At 34.8% G+C, this 21,592-nt stretch overlaps 1 protein-coding gene across 7 annotated transcripts in view; it reads left to right on the top strand.

Moving 5' to 3' along the window:
- LOC145277562 (protein IMPACT-like) overlaps positions 1–21,592 on the top strand; it is a 70,275-nt gene that overhangs the window by 11,131 nt on the left and 37,552 nt on the right. For 5 of the 7 annotated variants that reach the window (XM_080129042.1, XM_080129038.1, XM_080129044.1 and 2 more), the window contains exons 2-6: positions 3,671–3,799; positions 5,693–5,745; positions 12,563–12,625; positions 14,952–15,028; positions 16,536–16,712. In XM_080129042.1, coding sequence (XP_079985168.1) covers positions 3,671–3,799; positions 5,693–5,745; positions 12,563–12,625; positions 14,952–15,028; positions 16,536–16,712 — 499 coding nt within the window. The remainder of the gene's footprint in view (positions 1–3,670; positions 3,800–5,692; positions 5,746–12,562; positions 12,626–14,951; positions 15,029–16,535; positions 16,713–21,592) is intronic. The other 2 variants (XM_080129041.1, XM_080129043.1) reach the window with 1 other exon arrangement.

Raw genomic sequence — 21,592 nt, 5'->3', positions numbered from 1 at the left:
GATACAGGTAACCACTTTAAGACGGATAGCTTTTGTAGTGGCATTGCATCGTGCGCTTATTTTCCTTTTGTTGTCCATTTTTTTTCCTTTTATTTACTGCCATGATCATTTTTACTTCTGTTCGTTCAACATTTTTATGAACAAACACAAACTCTCAAATGCAACATTCACATAGTCTCTCACAACAAACATTCATCTGTACACGTGTGTTTTATCATCAGTAAGCAATCAAGAAACAATCAACAAAACAAATTCTTTTTGCATACATGCACGGTTGCTGATTCTTCCTTCTCCAATCATTGCTTTTCCATCTATGACCTTCTTTTTTTTAACAAAGGTGTTACCACTTATCAAGGCTCAGAGGCCACTTAAGGATAAGGATTGATGAGTATATTGTAGTCATTGAGACAGTTGCATAATAATCATTTGTAGAAGTAATTTGGTATAATTAGATCATTTACAAGGATGGCTCAACAAGAACTTGTTTACATTGGACTTAAAAATAATGATATTGTAGTTAGCTGGAAAGCAGACAAGCACAACAGAGTTCCACAGATGGGCAGTTCTAGGGAAGAAGCTCTGTTCATGGAATCTTATGTTTAGGTTTAAACAAAGATATGGAGTGGGGGAATTTATTGACAGTGATTTTGCTTAGACAAGTGTTTTTTGTGTAGGATTAGTGAGGGGGACCATAGATTGGAGCTCAGTCGAACACTTGCCATGATCCCCTTGTGGTTATCACATTTTGTCTAACTCAGGATGAATCTACTCAGGCATGAAAATACAATGGAGACTTGCTGGGTTTATTCAGAGAGTTTGTTCTTTGGGCAGAGACCATATAAATTATTTCTTAATTTTTTTTACTTTGCCTTAAAATAGTTGACATACATGCAGAGTTTCGAGGCAACATTCACTGAGATTCTCCCTACATTTTTAGACACATCTTGCCTGTCTTGCTTCCTGACTGCCTGAAATACTGTTCTATCTCCCAAACGTGACATCATTTCTATGTAATATCATTCAACACCTGTATTTCTTGCTGTAACGGAATTGAACAACAACATTAGGGAAATTGGTTACGTGGTGAAAGTAATGAAGAAAGTGACTTACACAAACGAGTGCACCTTTCTCTTTCCTGTCGGGTGATAGAATGAGAGAAAGAAAAAAATCTTCATTTGTAGAAGGCTCAGCAATATACATATGGTATTAATTTGCATAAGAGGACAGAAACTATGATGAAAAGGACAAGTTGAAAGCACTACATGCAGTTAGTTTTCCAACAGCTGAGAGAGAGAATGGACAGTAGAAATTGCAGTTGAATTTAGTCATGAGAAAGCAGGAGTTCGAACAAATATTTTTCTATTAAGTTATTAATTTATTTATTGCGGACTATTATTCTCATCTTTATTATTGGTTGTTTCACAACGTTTCGGCCAACTATTCCTCTGGCCTTCATCAGGTGGTAACCGTGACGGATAGGAACTTCGAATCTCCTAATTGCATTCTCAGCAATCACTGCCATCCGTAGTTGTTGTCGTCTCACCATGTTTTGGCCAAGTAAGTCTCTGGCCGGCTTTGGTTAGGATTGAAACCGCTATCTTCAGACAATGCTCATCTGGAACCGTAGAGATTTAATGTCTCTATCAACTGCGCCACGGGCCCCGAAGGGGTGATAATGGTTGGATTTTTTATCCTATAAATCCACGTTTATTTCTTATCTGATCTTCCAATAATAAATTCCAATTAAAAATAATGAATATTTTTCTTCATTTAATTTCCTTTTTTTTTTTTCCATTCACTATCATATTTTGCCTAAGAAGGTAACCTTTGACCTCCCTACTTCAATCACACCAGCTGTACTGGGTTTATTTTTGCTGACAGGCTATTTTGACATGTACTTATGTAACCCTTGCCGAAATTCATACTAGTTAACATAATCTCTACTTACTGGCGTAGGGTTCCAACATATAACATTTGGTCTGTGTCGTTCTTGTACATAAAATTAGAGAGATTATTCACCTGTTTTTGGTGTGTGGCATTCTTATTTCTAAAACAAGAATGGCTAACTTTTGAAAGATTTGACCGAATCCCTCATGTAATACATAATTGTATTCTCAGTATCACTCATACTGAGCATTGAATCTTCAACCCACAGAAGACTGTTACTTAGAACTGATTAATGCTTAGCACTTTTATCCATTGTGCCACAGGTTCTTGTGCCAGGCTTTAGAATTGTTAACTCACACCACTTACATCAGGGTTTTGGAATGAGCACAGTTTTTTGTGATCACACACTTGAAGGTTTGGCAGGAAGAGAAACCACAATTTCTTTCAGAAATGAAGTAAGATTTTTAGCCTCCACTTATTCATTGGGGTCATGATTTTAACCCTAAATCTGTCAATCATTCTCCCAGCTTTATTGTTCATTCAATCATGAACACATATCTAAGGAAATGGCAGAAACACTAGATGAAGACCTCCAATCTGTAGTGGAAGGGGGGTAAAAATCGATGGTCACATTCAATGCTGCCAAGACTAAGCTTGTTTCCTTTAATAATTATAAGAAACCTCTACCACCAATAGCAATGGCCAAAAACACATTACCCGAAAGTACTTCCTTTAAACTCCTCAGCCTAACGTTCACAGGGAACATGAACTGGAATAGATACATTAAGAACATTGCCAAGGCTGCTGTGAAAAAGGTGGGCTCTTTCTACCATGCTAGAATGCTACTTACACCTGAACGTGCCCTGTACCTCTGTAAGGCCACCATTCGCCCACGTATGGAGTATTGTTGTCACATTTGAGCTGGTGCATCTGCTACTTGTCTTTCACTCCTGGACAGGATTCAAAAAAGAGTCGCAAATCTGATAGGTCCTGAACTGTCATTTAGGTTGTAACCTCTGTCCCATTGACAAAATGTTGCATCCCTATGCTTGTTCTACAAGTATTTTAATGGTGAATGCTCTGACGAGCTACAAGCACTTGTACCCCCTCGATGTAAGCATCCCTGACAAACCCTACCAGCTGCTAAATCCCACCCCTACGCAGTAGAGATCCCTAGATGTAAGAAAGCTTCCTACTCCAATAGTTTCTTCCCCAGAACTACTAGACTTTGGAACTCCCTTCTGGGATTCTGCTTTCCCAACTGTACTGACATGCAGATGTTCTAGTGTAATGTGAACAGATCTTGCTACTCATCTCCTTTCATAATATCCCTGCAACGTATGTCTCCAATAGTAGACCCCTACTTCAAAGTGGCATTGTGCCTTGTTTGGGGGTGAAAATTGAATTAATATATATATATATATATATATATATATATATATATATATATATATATCTAAATGAAGGTTTTTATTATATAACATATTCATTGTTTTCAATACGGTATGATTATAAATGAGGAATTAAACAAAGAAAAGAGTCTTAATAAAATGAAAGAATGCCCCCATTTCTCTTCCTGCCAACCCTTTAAGTGAGCAGTCACGAAAAACTGTACTCAAAAGACTCTGCTGGGGTGGAACGAATGAACAATGTTATAACCTTACACAAGAGCCTGTAGCACAATGGATAAAAGTGTTAAGCAATAATCATGTATATAAAGGCAGAAACAACTCTGTAACAAAGACAAGAATTAGTTTGTATATAGTTATTTACTATCTTGCAGGTTGACGAGGTGGAAGCATTAGCAGCAATTTATGCAGAGGAATGGTGTGTTGTGGATGAAATTGCACGCGTTTACTGCATCAAAGTAACAGATGGAAAGGTGAAACCAAGTTGGAAAATTTGTTTACAGGTGATTCACATTTTTCACATATAAATTTCTATCAAGAAGCAAAGAAAGTTGTACCTTGATTGACAATAGCAATATTAGTGTTACAGCAGAGTTTTCCTTTTAGATGCATGTCTTAACGAAGACTGAGGGTGCATCACTCCCACTGGTTTTCAAATGCACTTCCAGATACCAACCTGGAAATTTCTACGTTCCAGCATAAAACCTTCTGTAAAACTTGAGGTCTATTGTCTGCTCTCTCTTGTGGCAGCCATTGCATTAACTGAGATTAGCAGTTGTACCAAAAAGTGTGGTTGGTTCTGCATAAAGCCTTCACCATTATAAACAAACCATCTGTGTGGATTGCCGAACAATTTAGTTATTGGGATGGAGCACAAACGTTGGAATTGACAGGAGTATCGTGATTAGTAAATGTTCAGAAAGTAATATCATTAGAGCAAAATAAATGTAATGAAACTTTTAGTTACAGAAAGCCATTAAATTTTGTATGGAATGCTCTTATAATTTTATAAATTTCTTACAGAATGCCCTAATAATCTTGTAAAGTTATTTAATAAGTCCCTAATAACCTTGTAAATTTCTTTAATAAAGCCGTGATAATCTTGTTAAGCTTTTTAATAAGGCCATAATAATCTTGTAAATTTCTTTAATAAGGCCCTAATAACCTTGTGTATTTCTTATAAGCTATCTATTTTTTCACCATTATGTAAAAAAAATGATTGAAAAATCCTCCAAAAACACGTGATAAATAGTGAGTTGGACTTTGTTTAAATTTCTTACATTCTACAAAACAAAAATTACCTCGAATCTATATCCTCTTGAACCCTGCTGCAGTCCAATCAAATTTCACGTTGTTAGAACTAATAATCTAAAAGTAGTTAATTATGACTAGTGTTAATGTCAGATAACAGATGATTTACGTTGCTTAAACGATTAGAAAAGTGAGGACTAGTTTAATTGAAAAACATAAACATTAAAGATAAAAGTAATCTACCCCAGAGTAACCTGGAAAAGAATATTAATGACACAACTGAAAGAATTAAACATCTATCAAAAGCAAAAGATGAAATTTTGTTTGCACTGAAATTTATTAAAATAACAAAAAATGAATGAGTTTTTTTTTGTTTTTTTTTTTTGTTTTACACAGGCATCACCACATTATCAAGGCCAAAAGGCCACTCGAGGATAAAGGTCAAAGAGTGTACAGTAGAAATTGGACAATATAGTAATCGTTAGTAATAGAAATTCAGTAAATTTGTTAACTTATATGGAACGGCTCATCAAGAACTTGTTTACGTTAGACTTGAAGACAACAATATTGTATTCAGCCGGAAAGCAGGAAAACGGAAGACAATTCCACAGGCGTGTAGTTCTAAGAAAGAAGCTTTGTTCATGGAATCTACGTTTAGGTTTAGGCACAGATAAAGAGTGGGGGGAATTATTGATAGTGTTTTTAGCTAAACAAGTGTTTCTTGTGAAAGTTTGGCGAGGGGAGACCATAGACTGAAGCTCAGTCAAACACTTTCCATGAAAATAATGATACATCAGAGACAAACTTGCAACATCTCTTCTGTGAGATAGAGGTTGCAGGGAAGAGAAAAGGACATCTCCTACAAGGCTACGAAGTCTATTTTGAACTCTGTCAAGGCAGGATAAGTCCTTTCTAGCAGCTTCTGCCAAGATGTGGCAACAGTACTCCATCCTTGGACGTACCTGGCTCTTATATAGATAATTACATCAGCAGTGAGATATCTACTGGATCGATAGAAAGATCTCACCATTTTTCCAGCGAAGGAGTTGAAGGATATTTCACTATATTTATCTATTTTCATACATTAAAATGATTTGTGATCCTTTTATTTTATATCATTTTAATTTTTAACTTTCTTTCTCAAGGTTCACATGCCAGAAGACTACCCAAGTTCTGCACCTCCTCAATACCAACTGAAGTAAGTCAAATGCTTGATTAAACATCAATCGAACGAATAGTATTAGTTATACTGTTTATTGTAACATGTTAACTTTGTCATCTAAAATATTGAACTTCTTCAATTGTTAGATTATTTATTCATTTATTTTTTCAAGAGACTTACTACTTATTAAGGTCTAAAGATCACTCAAGGATAAGGGTTAATAAGTATACGGTGGTCATTGGGACAACAGCATAGTAATCGTTAGTGGTGGAAATTGGGTATAATTTGATTATTTAAGAGGACAGTTCAACAAGAATTTGTTTACGTTAGACTTGAAGACAACCATGTTGTAGTCAACTGGAAAGCAGACCAGTGGAACAGAGTTCCACAGATGGATGGTTCTAAGAAAGCAGCTTTTAGGTACAGATAAAGAATGGGGAACATTTTTGATAGTGGTTGTAGGTAGACAAGTGTATTTTATAAAAGTTTGGCAAGGGAGGGGGGCATAGATTAGAGTTCAGTTGAGCACTTGCCAATGAAAATAACAATAGAGCATTATCTAAAGTCAAGAAATTCATTGTGTAAACATGTAATAAATTGAAATATGTATAGGTCGGCACTCAGATATAGTGCCACAAACATTCAGCTTTAGAGTAGTTTAGTTACATTAGCCTTAAATGTTTAAGCAGTGATTACCATTATTTATTTAAAAAATAAGGGTACTTATTCAGTTTACGGCCCAATCTCCAATAACTTTGTGTAGATATCTTCTGAAAACATTGTTAGATGGCAGAGTATTTATCCAATCAGCTGTCAGAAGATGACAAGTTTCAACGAAAGCGTGAAATTCATTAAATCAAACAAAAATTTTTTTAACCGAAAATGACCTCCATATGTCAACTTGAAATCCCCCATATATTAAGAATGGCTATCTAACTAGAAAGTCATTCTTAACATTGAGAAGATGGAGAATGTTGCATTTTGAATTAATCATCTAGCAGTTTTCACTTTGGTATCATCTGGCTCTTTACTTTACCTACCAGAAGATGCTAATGTGACGTTGCCAGAAATTGGACCATAAACTGGATAAGTACCTGTAATAACAGTGTAGAGAACTACAGCAATAAGCACTAATGGTTCGCATGCGCCCTCTATTGGAAGTTATCAATGTGAATCAGATTTTAATAGTGAAAACCTTAATAGTTGTCTACCTTGGACTGTGTGAAAAGTTAGCTCCTTTGCTTTATGCTTTGACTAGCAGCATTGCCCGGGTGTTTTGAAAAAAAAAAAAAATGAAGTGGTAGTAGGCAGGCAGGTTAGAACCTGTGATGCGAAGACAGAAAAGAAAGTGAAAGAAAAGCTGAGATCTTACCATTACGCTACAATTACGATCAAAAAATTGACTTGTAGAAATGAGTTCACGCAGGCGCAGAAATGAAGATTGGCTACAGGCCAGTTTCTGCTTCCCCACGATGTTGGCGAAAACCAGCTCCCCCCAAGAAGGGGGAACTCTCCAAATGAATAGCAATTGTTTGATATGAAGGGTTTCCCCGACATTGATCAAAGCTAATTGTGTTTTTGGAGGTCCCGGCTGGAAAGCCGGCGAACTGATTCGATTCGATTAGTTTCGTTTTATTTATACGAAAAAGACAAACAAACATGTGGAAGGATGGAATAGCGTGAATTTTTTAAAATCGTAGATATTATAATCTAGAGAGTACATAAAATTGCAAGGGCAAAAAAAAAAAAATAGGAGTAGTAAGCAGGCTCGAACCTGTGACATGAGAGCAGAAAAAGAGGTGAAAAAAAAAAAACAAATTGTCATACCGATGTGCCCACCATGGTTGTGACGTCACAAGTGGTCGAAATAATGCCTTTTATGCAATGTCATGAAATTGCGGGTTGAATGAATTGCGAAAAAAGGCGATCCTCCTTGTACAAAAGTGCCCATTTCAGGGTAAAGGAATTAATTTTTGGGGCCAATTTTTCAATATTTGTCGTACGAAGGGTCGAGCTTGAAAATGATACTGATCTCGTGAAAATCCGTCGCCTTTGTCGAAAGTTTTGGCGAGGCATGCAAGTACACACACACACTTTTTTCTTTTATATATATACATATATATATATATATATATATATATATATATATACTAACGGGGGTACCCGGCATTGCCCGGGTTTTTAGAGGCGTGTGTGTGTGTGGGGGGGGTAAAATGAAAACAAAGTGAAGTAATAACCCTGTTTAAATATTATAAAAACAAACAATGTTAAAACTTCTAAAAAAAAAAAAAAAAAAAAAAACGAACGGTCCGGCGGTGCCCGGGTGTTTGAAAAACCAAAAAAAGTTGAGAGGAGTGGGGGGGAATATCAATCCCACAGTCAAGTTTGTTTTGGTTTAGTTTCCCCAAGATGTTGGGTTGAAAACCAGCCCCCCCCCAATGAAAAATAGGGGTGTCCATATGAAAGCAATTGTCTGATATAAGGTTTCCACTGCATTGATAAAAACCTGATTGCTTTCTGGACGTTCCGGCGCAAAAGCCAAGAACACACACCATTTGAATATTTAGTTTCACTGTATTTATACTAAAAAGCAGGACAAACAGGCGACACAGCGAAATAGCGCGATTTTTATAAAAGTCGATGTAAATAAATCTAGACGCGACGCGCGTTCCCAAATCTTAGATATTATTATCTAGGGTGTATATAAACACTTCTAAGCGATAGTAACCCCACCGAGAATCGCGGCAAAAAAAGCCTTTGCGAAACGTACAAAAATGCGCGCGCCGCATTTGCCTTTTATATACATACTAGCAAAAGTACCCATCGTTGACCGGGTTCAAAAACAGCCTACAGAAAATGGACTCTGATTTATTAAAGTACTAGCGGGGGGGGGGGGTTGAGCTGTGTGTGGTTTTGGGTGAGTGGGGGTTAAAATAAAAAAAAAGTTTTTGTAGGTGAGTATGAGGATCGAACCCGAACCCTTGAGGCAAAGTTGGAAATTAAAGTGTGATAAAAAGATGTATGACGTTAACCACTGGGCCAGGGAGACATACAAGGGAAACACGTTTGAATTTATTTATTTAACTATTGACAGATGGCAGCAATAAAAGTTAACTCTGCTGCTTCTATTTGACCTAATTATTGCAGTTAACTTGGGTTTGTTTACCCAAGTTTTTCCCCAACATCTGTTGGGGAGGGGGAAACCAGCTCCCCATTGTCCAGATTGAATAGCAATTGTCTGATATGAGAGGAGTTTGGCCCCACAGTGATCAAAGCTGATTGCTTCTGGACGTTTCCCGGTACGATGCCGAGAACGATGTTAACCTTTGAATTAGTTTCGCTTTTTATACGAAAAAGCCGAATCAACACGTAAGAAGCCAAAATAGCAATAATTTTGTAAAAGTCGATGTAAATAAATCTAGCCGCGATGCGTTTTCCCAAATCCTAGATATTATTATCTAGGGTATATATAAATACTTGTAAGCGATCGTTACCCCCCCCTGGACCGTGTGCGAGAAAAGCCTTTGTGAGACATACATAAAATGGTCGCACACATTTTGCCTTTTATATATATAGATAGATAGACTAGCAGGACGTACCCGACATTGCCCGGGTGTTCGTAGGTGTGTGAAAAAGAAAAAAAAAAGTTAATATGCAGGCAGGCAGGCAGGTTTGACCCCGTATTACAAAGGAGGAAAAGAACTTTAAAAAGTAGAGAGAGGTGGGATTGATCTCGAAAACGTAGGGTAATTAGCCATACTCACTAAACGTTACGCCAAAGAGGGCAGTGAATTTATTGAATTGGAAATTAAGTTGAGAATCATAGGAGCGGCGCAGAAATCGAAGTGGCTTTTTAACCTGGCGTAAGGCCAGTTAAGCTTTCTGCTTGTTTCTCCACGAGGATGTTTATAATGTGGCGGAAAACCAGCTCCCCACAAAAAGGGGGAACTCTGGGAGTGTCCAAATGAATAGCAATTGTCTGATATGAAAGGTTTTTCCCCCATTAATCAGAGCTTATTGCTTCTGGACGTACCTGGCAGGGAAAGATATTTTCTTCGATTACTTTCACTTTATTTATACGAAAAGCACAAAGATGCGAGAAGGTAGAATAGTGGGAATTTTATAAAATAAAAGCCGCTCAAATAAAAGATAGACACGACATCCATTCGCAAATCATAGATATTATTATCTATGGAGTATATAAAAAGTTCTGAGATATGGTACCCCCCCCCCCCCCCCCGAAAAAAGCCTTTGCTGGACATACAAAAAAACGCACACATTAACACACATTTTCGCTTTTATATTGTACCTATTTACTATGCCTCCCCACGGGACAGAGTTAGACACCAGGGTCGTTTTTTAACGTGGAGAAAAGGTACAAAAATAAAAATTGTCTCAGTCATGAAGGATTTCTCCTCCACTGAAAGAGAACAAGAAATTGAAGTGCAGCATCTGAAGAACAGATACTACACTTTGATCTTGTCCCGAAGGCCAAGAATAGTTACCTTCCCTTAATCTGTATATAAACAAGTGAGTTGGCCTGTTCTCTTTCTTTTTATGTCAAAATGTAAATAAAGACAGACAGTCTCTTGTCTGTGTGTTAAAACTAAAAACATCTTTACATGTTAATTAACTTCTTTTGTCAGCAGTGTATGTATGTTTTTATTTGATTCTTACTTCTTAATTCATAATTAACCATCACTCTCTGTGGAGAAGTGTTGGCATTCAAACCTAAAATCTATCCGATACAAAAAAAATAAGAAGATAAATGCAAATTTAGGCACTCTCGTGGTTCGAGGTGGCAGTATAAAAAGACATTTTTCTTTTTGTTCGACGACAGTGATGTATATATCGTACGTGACGTTGCTGTCAGTTGGGAAGCGCACAAAAAGAGAATTACAATGGTGGCGGTGAGGGAGAAGAAATAGAATGCTGATTGTTAAGAAGAATTTGAATCTGACCTTTTTTTTCTTTTCTTTTCTTTTTTGAGAACAAGAAAACATTTTGCCAAGCATGAACATGACTTGTATGTGGAACAAATTTACATGACTAAAATAGGGATTAATTCCCGGAGAAAAACTATAGACAATCTTTCAGACCAATCAGTCTTGGTGCTACCAGATCAGGCTGTCTGAATATACTGGCTCTCTGACCTAAAATGCACCAAATGTTGATGTTATTGGTTTTTCCTTTTTCTTTGCAAAACTCAATCATGTTCTGCAAAGTAAAAAACAATAATTTTCCTCTGCAAAACAACCAACCAAACACTATAAATAAATATTTAAAAATATAAAGAACTTGAAACAAAAAGACTTTTTCTAAAATTAATAATTCAACATTAAATAACCCAAAAAGGGTCACTAAATAACAAAAAACTCAAAACCCCTCTAATTATCAGACTACTAAACAGAATCAACTCATTATCTAAAAACAAAGAAATAATCATATGCTGGATTCCAAGCTACATCAGAATAAAAGGAAACGAAAGAGCTGACTTAGCAGCCAAATCAGCTCTTAACTTGAACCTCGATACAATTAACATTCCCTAAACTGACTTTAAACATAAAATCAACCAAATATTTTATGCATAATGTCAGCAACAATGGAATAACAACACAAATAACAAACTATATCAAATCAGACCCATGTTGGAAGAATGGAGATCAACTCCTAGAAAATCAAGAAAGGAACAAGTAATTATATCTAGAATACATATTGGCCATACAAAACTCACGCACTCCTTCATACTTAAACAAGACCAGCAACCACAATGTCCATCCTGTCAGAAAACTTGCACAGTCAAACATCTTTTTGTAGAATGTAGAGCCCTTGATACTGCTAGAAAACAATATCTAAAGTCTAACAATATGGAGAATATCTTTGAAAACAACTGCTTGAACGAAATTCTTTCTTTTTTGAGAGTAACAGGACTATTCTCAAAAATATAAAAAAAGGGAAAAGTTTTTTGGAGTTTTTTTTTCAGCATTAAATTAATTAATGAGGTTCTGTATTCTGGTTAAACATCTCATCAAGCAAATAAACAAACAAAACAAAAAGTACAACTTTTCTCTACAAGACAACTAAACCCTATGAATAAATATTTGAAGATATAAATACCTTCTTATTTTTTAATTGTTAAATTCAATATAACATAACCCAAAAAGATTTTGATAAAAACAAAACAACTAAACTGAACGCCATGAATAGGTACTTAAAGATATGATAAATTAGAACAGAATAAATTTTTTTTCTACAAAATCACTGGATTCCGCGTTAAATAATATGAAACAGATTGATATGCCATAAAACAAAAACAACCAACCAACTAACCAACCCAAAAAGAGTTGACAAGTTATAAAACAAAATAACCAAACCAAACACTTTGAAGATATAAAGAACTTGAAACATAAAAACATTTTTGAAAATGACTAAATTGTACAGTAGAACCCCGGGATACGATGACCGTAGGATACATTTTTGTCAGGTTACGATGTGGAATACAATGTTTTTCTATCCCCTTGTTTTTCCATTGCCCCATCCCATGGTGTTATTTATAATGTTATTTGCTTATATAAATGTGTATGATATACTGTACTTTGTTACTAATTTTTAATGTTTTATCCCGGGGTTCTACTGTACATTAAATAACTTAAAAGGAGTTGATATACCGTCAAACAAACAACCAAATCATTGATAGATATTTGTTAATATTTGTTTACAAAAACTTTTCTATTTCAATCAAAAAGTGTTCACATGGAATAGCATTTTGTTCAAAAGTGTAATTAGAATAATCCACCCAATTTTTTTAGAATTGAATAGCAAGTTATCATTATAAAAATATGTTTTTTTGTAGTTGTCCATGGCTGAGAGGAGAAGAAAGGAGACAGTTGGAGGCAAAATTAGAAGAAATATTCATGTATGTAATGATAGATAAATACTTTTTATTTCCCTTTTTTGATATGATATATACGAGGGTCACTCCAAAAGTAAGACCTCCTATTTTTTAACTAATAAACTAAAACGTTGAAGAGCTATGAAAGCTACCATTAAAACGAGTGACGTTTTTTGTTCCCAAATTTAATTTTTATACAGAGTCACCATTCTTAATACACTTTGGCCTCTTTCGAGGCCTCATTCATAAAAGTCGTCACTCTGAAATCAACAAATCCATCTCCTAACTCTGCTGACATCAACTGCATCGGCTTTTTAAATATATATATACTCGCAGGACCCATTAACCAGTGTTGCTCAGTGGAAGCATGACCCCCCCCCTCAACAACAAATTAAACTACAGTTGTTGGTGGCCACTGCCGTCCCTGGAAAATAGCGGACACTGGCGGCTGTGGCCCAAATGAAATAATCTGGCTTCCACTGTCAGGCATTGTTTTCCAGAAAACTGACATGTTTTTGGTTCACCAGTTTTTTTGTTAGTTTTTTTTTTTTTTTTTTTTTACACAATGATCACCATTATCAAGGCCCGGAAGCCACTCAGGGATAAGGGTTATTGCAAGTACATTATGTTAGTGTGGAGATTTGATAAGTGTTTACTTAAGGGGGCGGTTCATTAGGAATTTGTTTACATTAGACTTGAAGACATCCAAGTTGAAGTCCGGAGGGAACCAGGCAGACGGAACAGAGTTCCACAGGCGTGCAGTTCTAAGAAAGAAGCTTTGTTCATGGAATCCGCGTTTTGATTTAGGCACAGATATAGAGTGGGGGAAATTTTTCACAGTGGATTCAGCTAGACGGGTGTTTTTCGTGAAAGATTGGCGAGGGGGGACCAGGGATTGGAGTTCAGACGAGCACCTGCCATGAAAATAACGATAAAACAAGGATAGGCTCGCAACGTCTCTTCTGTGGGAGAGGGGTTGCAGGGTAGAGAAAAGGGCATCCCCCACTAAACCACAAAGTCTATTTTGTACTCTGTCAAGACATGATAGGCTGTTTTTGGCAGCTCCTGCCCAGATATGGCAACAGTATTCCATCCTTGGCCGTATTTGGCTTTTATATAGATAGAGAATTGCATCAGTAGTGAGATATCTTCTGGAGCGGTAGAAGGATCCCACCATCTTTCCAGCGACCGAGTATATGTTTTAAATATGTATAAAGAAAGAAAAAAAAACTTATAAAGTAAAATGACTTTACTGCATCCCAGGCACCGTTGGGTATGGACAGCTAGTATTTTTATATATAAAGAAAAGTCAGCTGTATTCTCGACATTAGATCTACATAGTATTGCATCTGACGAATCGATATTTGATTCTAACTAGCCACTGATTCAGGAATTTTTCAGTATGCATTTGTTACATAAAATCGAAATTTGTTTGTTTTCTTTTTACATTTCTTTGCAGAGAATTAACAAAACCATGTTTTTTTGGGTTTTTTTTTTTAACTCTTATTTACCCCAAACAAGGCATATTATTACTTGGATATAAGGGGCTATTATTTGGAACCTTTTCTACAGGGGTACTATGTAGGGGTTTGATCAATGAGATATATGTTTGCATTACTTTTAAAGTTCTGCGTGTTAATATAGTGAGGGAAGCAAGAAACAAGGAGGGAATTCCAAAATCTAGTAGTTCACTGGAAGAAACTATTAGAGTAGAAGGCTCTCTGGCATTCAGGGATATCTACAGTGAAAGGGTGGAATTTTGCTGTTTGTCAAGTTAGTTGAGGGCAGTTTGGTAAAGGGGGCACAAGTATTACAAGTTTGTCAGAGCATATTTCATTAAAGTACTTGTAAAAATGCAAAATTGCAGCAATGGAACAGATGTTGGAGCTTTATTGACAGCTTGAGACCTATTAGGTTGGATACTTTTGAACCCTGTCTAGGAGAAGTAGTAGATGCACCAGGCTAGATGTGGCAACAATTCTTCTTGCATGGACGAATGATGGCCATCTTTTCTGTGGGACAAGAGATTTCTAAAATGTCATTAAAATACATGTTTCTCTAAAACTGCATCTCAAACCAAAGAAAGACTGGCTAATCTTTCTACCTCTCCTGGAAACTGACTCTCTTGTTATTTCATTCTGTCACTTTTGTCTCATGCACCATTATATTACATCGTTACCATTTCATTTTTATTTAATTTTTGGCAAACTTTTCACTGTTTTATTTCATCATGTTTTTCTGTCATGCATTTGTTCAAATTGTATTTTTTTTGTATCAAATTTCTGAATAATACTCTGAACTGTTTCAATTTTTACATGCATTATACCAATAACATTTTATTTACTTTCAGTGAAAATCTTGGTGAAAGTATAATTTATCAATGGGTGGAAGAAATTCGAAATTTGCTTGTTCAAAAATCAGATTCAGGTAAAAAAAGAAGAAATGTTTGTTATAAAGTTTATGAATAAAGACTACAATTTTTCTTCTAATTGTTTGGATGAGTTAGGTCTGTACGACACAAGGACAGCAGTTCAGTGATACATTCATATTTAAAAAAAAAAAAACTGATTTGGAAAAACTTTTTAATATTTTAAGAATTAAATTTTTATTAATGAATGAAAATTACTCAAATTTATTTTAATCTGTACAGTTGCATGCCATTTTTATACAGCTTAAATTTCATTAAAATTTGAGGTAAATAATTTAGTGGGGTGCATTTATGAAAAAAAAATTTATGTATACATATATATATATATATATGTGTGTGTGTGGTTGGTTCTACACAAAGCCTTCACCACTATAAACAAATCATCTGTGTAGATTTCCGAACAACTTAGTTGTGGCAGAACCTCATATATTGAAATCGATGGAAAAGTCCATCATATATCTATATCTATATATAGAGAGAGAGATAATATTTCAGCTGAGGTAACCTTCAATCTTCTTCAAGTGCATTTTTTCAAATTTAGGAATTTTGAGCAATTCTTTATTTCCTTTATAGGTTCCCTGAATTTAAAAAGATACACTAGTTGAAATGTTGTGAAAATAACAACCAAGATGAAAACAGTAGTCCAAAAAATTCAAATAACTTATCAATACTTATCTCCATAAAATCACCATCTATGTATGTAGTATTGTTGTCACATCTGAACTGGTACACCAACCATTAGCCTACTGATCAAGGTGCAAAAAATAGTTTCTAAACTAATAGATCCCCAACTGTCTGTAAAGTTCTAACCTCTGTCACTTCATCATATTTTATATCAAGTAATTCCAAGGAACGTGCTCTGATGAACTTCCAGTTCAAGTTCAGAATTCAACTTATTTTACAAAAATAAAAATACAGAAAAATCTTTATAATGTACATACCCATCACAGAACGAAAATTCCATATTAAAAAAATCACGTAAATTGATAAAGTATTTTTTTTTAACTCAGAAAATCAAATTTAAAAAAATACTTTATCAATTTATGTGATTTTTTTAATATGGAATTTTTGTTCTGTGATGGGTATGTACATTATAAACGAGGTGAGAACTGTATAACCCTTCACCATATTTACAATTCATTATTGATTACCACCTCTTTAACAATATCTCCAGAAATAGGGATCAAAATAAACTTTGTAATGGCTACAATTTACTATTAATTACTAAAAATCTTAAAAAATTATTTTCTATATAAACAGAAACTACTTGATCAATTTACGCAATTGCACTTGTCGGTCATCAATATTCTTGACCAATCCTCTAGCAGCAAAATCCGACCTCTTGGTTATAGAAATAATGCAAATAATGCAATATCAACCCTTAAATCTAAATAACACATGAAATCTAATGTTTTGTAGTTTTGAGGTAAAATTTTGCATTTTATCAAATGAAAACAATTTTTGTTGTTTTTATTTACTGTTTTTTCTTTTTGCTTTATATTGAAGATGTTGCAGAAGTTGAAAATGAGTTTAAGAATCTGACAATGGAAATGATCGATGACGACGACGACGACGACGATGATGATGATGATGATGATGATGATGATGATGACTTCTTTCCATCAGAGATTGATTTAGAACATTCAAATGAAGCCTTAAATTCTGAAAAAATAAAAAATGAAAGTAAGAAAAGAATATATGACAATAAAGTGAAATTTTTTTAATGTATATTACTAGATTATCCATGGCCCAGAAGGTCAGTATTTATTAGATTATAAAATAGCTATGAAAATCTTTTGCAATTTCCAAATTAGTGATAGGATGATTCAATATTTTTCCACATTCAGATGTAATTACCAATTCTGCTCTCAATTCCAATTCTTTTAAAACCTCAAAATATTTAGCTATAGGATTGCTTTTTATTTTGAGATTACCATAAAAACCGATATGCTTATATTTTCACAAACGTAAAAATACTCTTTTGGGGGATGATTTTAGTTTTAGTAGTAGTCTAAAATCAATAAATAATTATCATTTTATCATTACTATCAGAATGCAAAATTAAGTTTGAAAACAAAATTTTTTTTTAAATTAAAAGAATCATTTTGGGAATCAGAGATTTGGCACAAATTTTTCTGATTTCAATAACCCCAAATTTCTGATTTTTCCAATTTCCGATTCAGATTAATCATCTCAACACTATTCCAAATATTTACGATAACATTTTGGAATTTTTTAGAAAAAAAAAAAAACCATTTACTTTCTTTGATTCTTATTGGTTTGTAAAACAACACTGAAACTAGATCAGCTACTGACTGTTTTTTTAGGCTTTACTGTTTTGTCCTTTCTATTCTACTGAAGCAATTGCAAAAGTTTATGAGGCAATCAAAGAGAGAGGTATGTTCAGAGAAAGAAGGGGGTAGTTAAATGAAAGATGTTACACACTTTTTTTATTGCTTTAATGTCTTTATTTTAATCTCAGACAATGTTTGGTATTGCTGCTAACCTATAATATATGAATGCGTGTTCTCTGTTTCAATAATGATATATGAATGGCTTTCTAAAAGTAAAGCTTCCTATTTTTTACTCAAAAACATTAAAGATATATGAAGATAGGAGTGGCACCATTAAAACGAGCAATGTTTTGTGCTCCAGAATTTATTTTTCTACAAAGTCATCATTATTCTTAATGCACTTCTTCCAGGAATTCAATACTACATCTCTGCTTCTGACACACGTCGATGACAAGGGTTGCTTTCTTAAAATCTCACACCATCAATATTTGCAACAGAGAAATGAAAATTTCAGGTCATGAATGCATAAGTTCATTCATCATAACAATGCAATTTGCAACGCCTTCTGATCAATTCAAGCGGAATAAAAAATAGGAGGTATTACTTTTGGAAAGCTCCTCATATAACCATTCCTTTGCATGTAACATTGAGAGGTAGATAATTCAGTAAATATTTTTTTTTAATGGAAATTGCTCAAGACAAGGTATGAAGCGACTTTATGTCAAGAGCTAAAATAATACTACTTGAAGGTCAAAAACTTTCCAATGATAAATGTTAGCTGGAATAGATTCTGACCCAGAAAACATCAATTCTCTCTTTGTAAGAAACATGCAACAGCAACAGCTGACTGATGTATTAACCTTGTTTGAAATGTAAACAATAACTTATTTTCAAGTGAATTTAATTATAAAACTTTGTAATTAAATTTGGAAATATAGTTAGAAAAAAACCATATCAATTTTTACAACACATAATTTATAGACATGATAAAAAAAGTAAGATGTAAGTATTTTTTGTATATTTACTATATTAATAATTTACTATGTTAATAAAATGATCTCATTTTTTCCTGTGCAAATTCTGACAAACAACAAAACCCTTTTTATGCAAAAATTACACCACTTACAGCTAGTACTAAAGTGTATCAGTATTAATACATAGACTTCATCCACATTTAATAATTACATTTTATCCTATTAGTGTTACTCTCCTAAATATAGAATCCTACAAAAAGCTAGCAAACAGTTTTGGGCATCCTAATGTGATATATAAATATGATAGTGTAGCAAAGAATAAGATGTGAGGTTTTTTGTTTGTATATAAAAAAAAATTCATGAATGTAAATGAATATTTTCTCTGAAATCAGCATGCCTGAATTAGTATTAACTCAGCTTTAGTATAATACTATTGGAATATCTTTTCTGGTATCTAGCATTAGTTTTAAATTTTAATGTTTTTCTATTTGGGGGATTTTGTTGGCACCCACCTTAAATTGTATAGTTTTAAAAAATGTGTATATGGTAAATATCCTGTAGCCAGAATACATATTCCATAATTCATAATGATAAGTTCAATAGTTTAAAACTTTACCAAACACATATTATTGATACTGACCTGGATGCGCCAATCCTCTAAAAATATATGACTTAATATAACTCAAAATTTGATATCGAGAAATTCTTGTCTGCATTAAATTTATTTATATCTAATTTATAATGATTTGTTCATTACTTTAGAGATTACCCTGTGCATATATATATATATATATATATATATATATATATTTGTAGTCATCGACATACAGTCCTGTTTCGTTGTATCACAACTCATCAGTGCCACTAGACTAGCATCACTCCCTAGCCAAGGATTGAACCTAGAACCATCGTGTTGACAGTCGGCAGTTCTCCCACTCGACCATGAAGGCGACGCCCGTAAATAACTCGTCGGAATGTCTATTTAAATGGACACCCGCCACCACTTTTATAGTGCTCATAATATATATATATATTTTATGGATAAGTATATTTGTTTGATAATATGAGTATGCACCTATGTCTATATGTATATATGGCTATGTATGTATATATCTATATGTGTGTATGTATATATATGTTGTGTGTGTATGTCAGCATATATATATGCTGACATACACACACAACATATATATACAAGTGCACCTGATACATATTTTATTCAAATTAAATGAACATTTCTATAGTGGAACTCACACCCCTGACATATATATATATATATATATATATATATATATATATATATACATAAATTTTTTTTTTTATAGTTATGTTTCAGAAGTAGAGTGAAAAGCACATCTTATTTTTCTTTTATTATTATTTTTTTCCTTGTACACATTTTTGTGAATTATTCCATGGATTTTTGCCTTTGGATTATTATGGACCATCTTCTTCCAATTACGGGATTTCCTTGGATTTTACTTGTACAAATGGAAATTCTTTTAACTTTCTTGAAGTTTTACATTTGTATTTTACCGTCACTGGATTTTTTATCTTCCACCAGACTATCCATTCGTGTGTAATCACCTTTTTCTTTACCATATTCCCTCTGCTTAACTTTTTTTGTTTTCAAGTAAGATCTTTGACTTATTTGTTGTTTCATCAAATACTTCTGCATGCAAAATCCAATCCCGCATTTTGCTAATTCCTACCCTCTGATGAGAAGGAGAGTATTTCTTCGAAACTCCGCGGATTAAGGACTATCCATTTATCTAGTGTTTCCTTTTCAGATTTTTTTATTTTTTTTTTTTTTATTCAATTTTCACCCCAAACAAGGCACAGTGCCACTTTGAAGCAGGGGGCTACTATTAGGGAATTAATTAGCGGGGTCATTATGAAGGGAGAAGAGTAGAAAGATGTTTGTTAACATTACACTTGAACTTCTGCATATCATTGCAGTTGGGAAAGCAGAATCCCGGAAGGGAGTTCCAAAGACCCGCAGTTCTGGGGAAGAAACTATTGGAGTAAAAGGCTTTCTTGCACCTAGGGATCTCCACTGTAAAGGGATGAGACTTAGTAGCTTGTCGGGTTTGTCGGGGGTAGTTACGTCGGGGAGGTACAAGTGTTTGCAGTTCGTCAGAGCATTCACCATTAAAGTATTTGTAGAACAGGCAGAGGGATGCAACATCTCGTCGATGGGACAGAGGTTGAAGCCTAGATGACAGTTCAGGACCTATCAGGTTGGCGACTCTTTTTTGAACCCTGTCCAGGAGCGAGAGACAAGCAGCAGATGCACCAGCCCAGATGTGACAACAGTACTCCATACATGGGCGAATGGTTGCCTTATAGAGGTATAGGATACTGGCAGGCGTAAGTAGCTTTCTAGCATGGTAGAGGGAGCCAACCTTCCTTGCAGCAGCCTTGGCAATGCTCTCAATGTATCTATTCCAGTTCATATTCCCTGTAAACGTTAGGCCAAGGAGTTTAAAAGAAGTACTTTCAGGCAATGTGTTCTTGGCCATTGCTATTGGTGGTAGAGAAGGTTTCTTGTAGTTATTGAAGGAAACAAGCTTAGTCTTAGCAGCATTGAATGAGACCAACCATTTTTGTCCCCATTCCACTACGGATTGGAGGTCATCCTCTAGTGTTTCTGCCATTTCCTTGGATATGTGTTCATTTGTTTTCCCCTCATATCTGTTATAGAGAGTGGTGTCATCGGCAAATATACCCATCTCCGAAACAATATTATCAGGGAGGTCGTTTATGAATATCAGGAACAATAGAGGTCCAAGGATAGACCCCTGAGGCACTCCCGCATTTATGTCATATTGTTTGGATGTACGTCCGTCGAGGACAACTTTGATTTTTCTATTACTTAAGAAGGATTTAATTACGTTATGAATTCTTCCAGTGATTCCATATGATCTAATTTTCCTTAGAAGACCATCGTGCCATACCCTGTCAAAAGCCTTAGATATATCAAGGGCCACCGCTCTACCCTCCCCTGTTTTATCCAATGAACGGTATATACGTTCAGAAACTACAGTTAAGATATCTGCTGTTGAACGGGCTTGCCTGAATCCATATTGTTTGTCAGTCAGGAGTTTAGCAGCTGTTAGGTGCTGGACTAGGACTTGATTAACTAAGGACTCAAATATTTTGGCGAAAAGCGGGAGGAGGCTAATGGGGCGATAATTTAGTGGGTCAGTTCTTTCACCAGAATTCTTGAAGACTGGTACCACAGAGGCGGTTTTCCAGCAGTCGGGAAAACAAGATTCGTTAAGGCATTTATTGTAAA

Source organism: Euprymna scolopes, chromosome 6 (assembly GCF_053919585.1).
Source record: "Euprymna scolopes isolate OS-2025 chromosome 6, ASM5391958v1, whole genome shotgun sequence".
NCBI classification, from domain to species: Eukaryota; Metazoa; Mollusca; class Cephalopoda; order Sepiida; family Sepiolidae; genus Euprymna; species Euprymna scolopes.
Note: the sequence above shows the minus strand (reverse complement) of the source record. Positions and strands in the feature narration are given on the sequence as shown.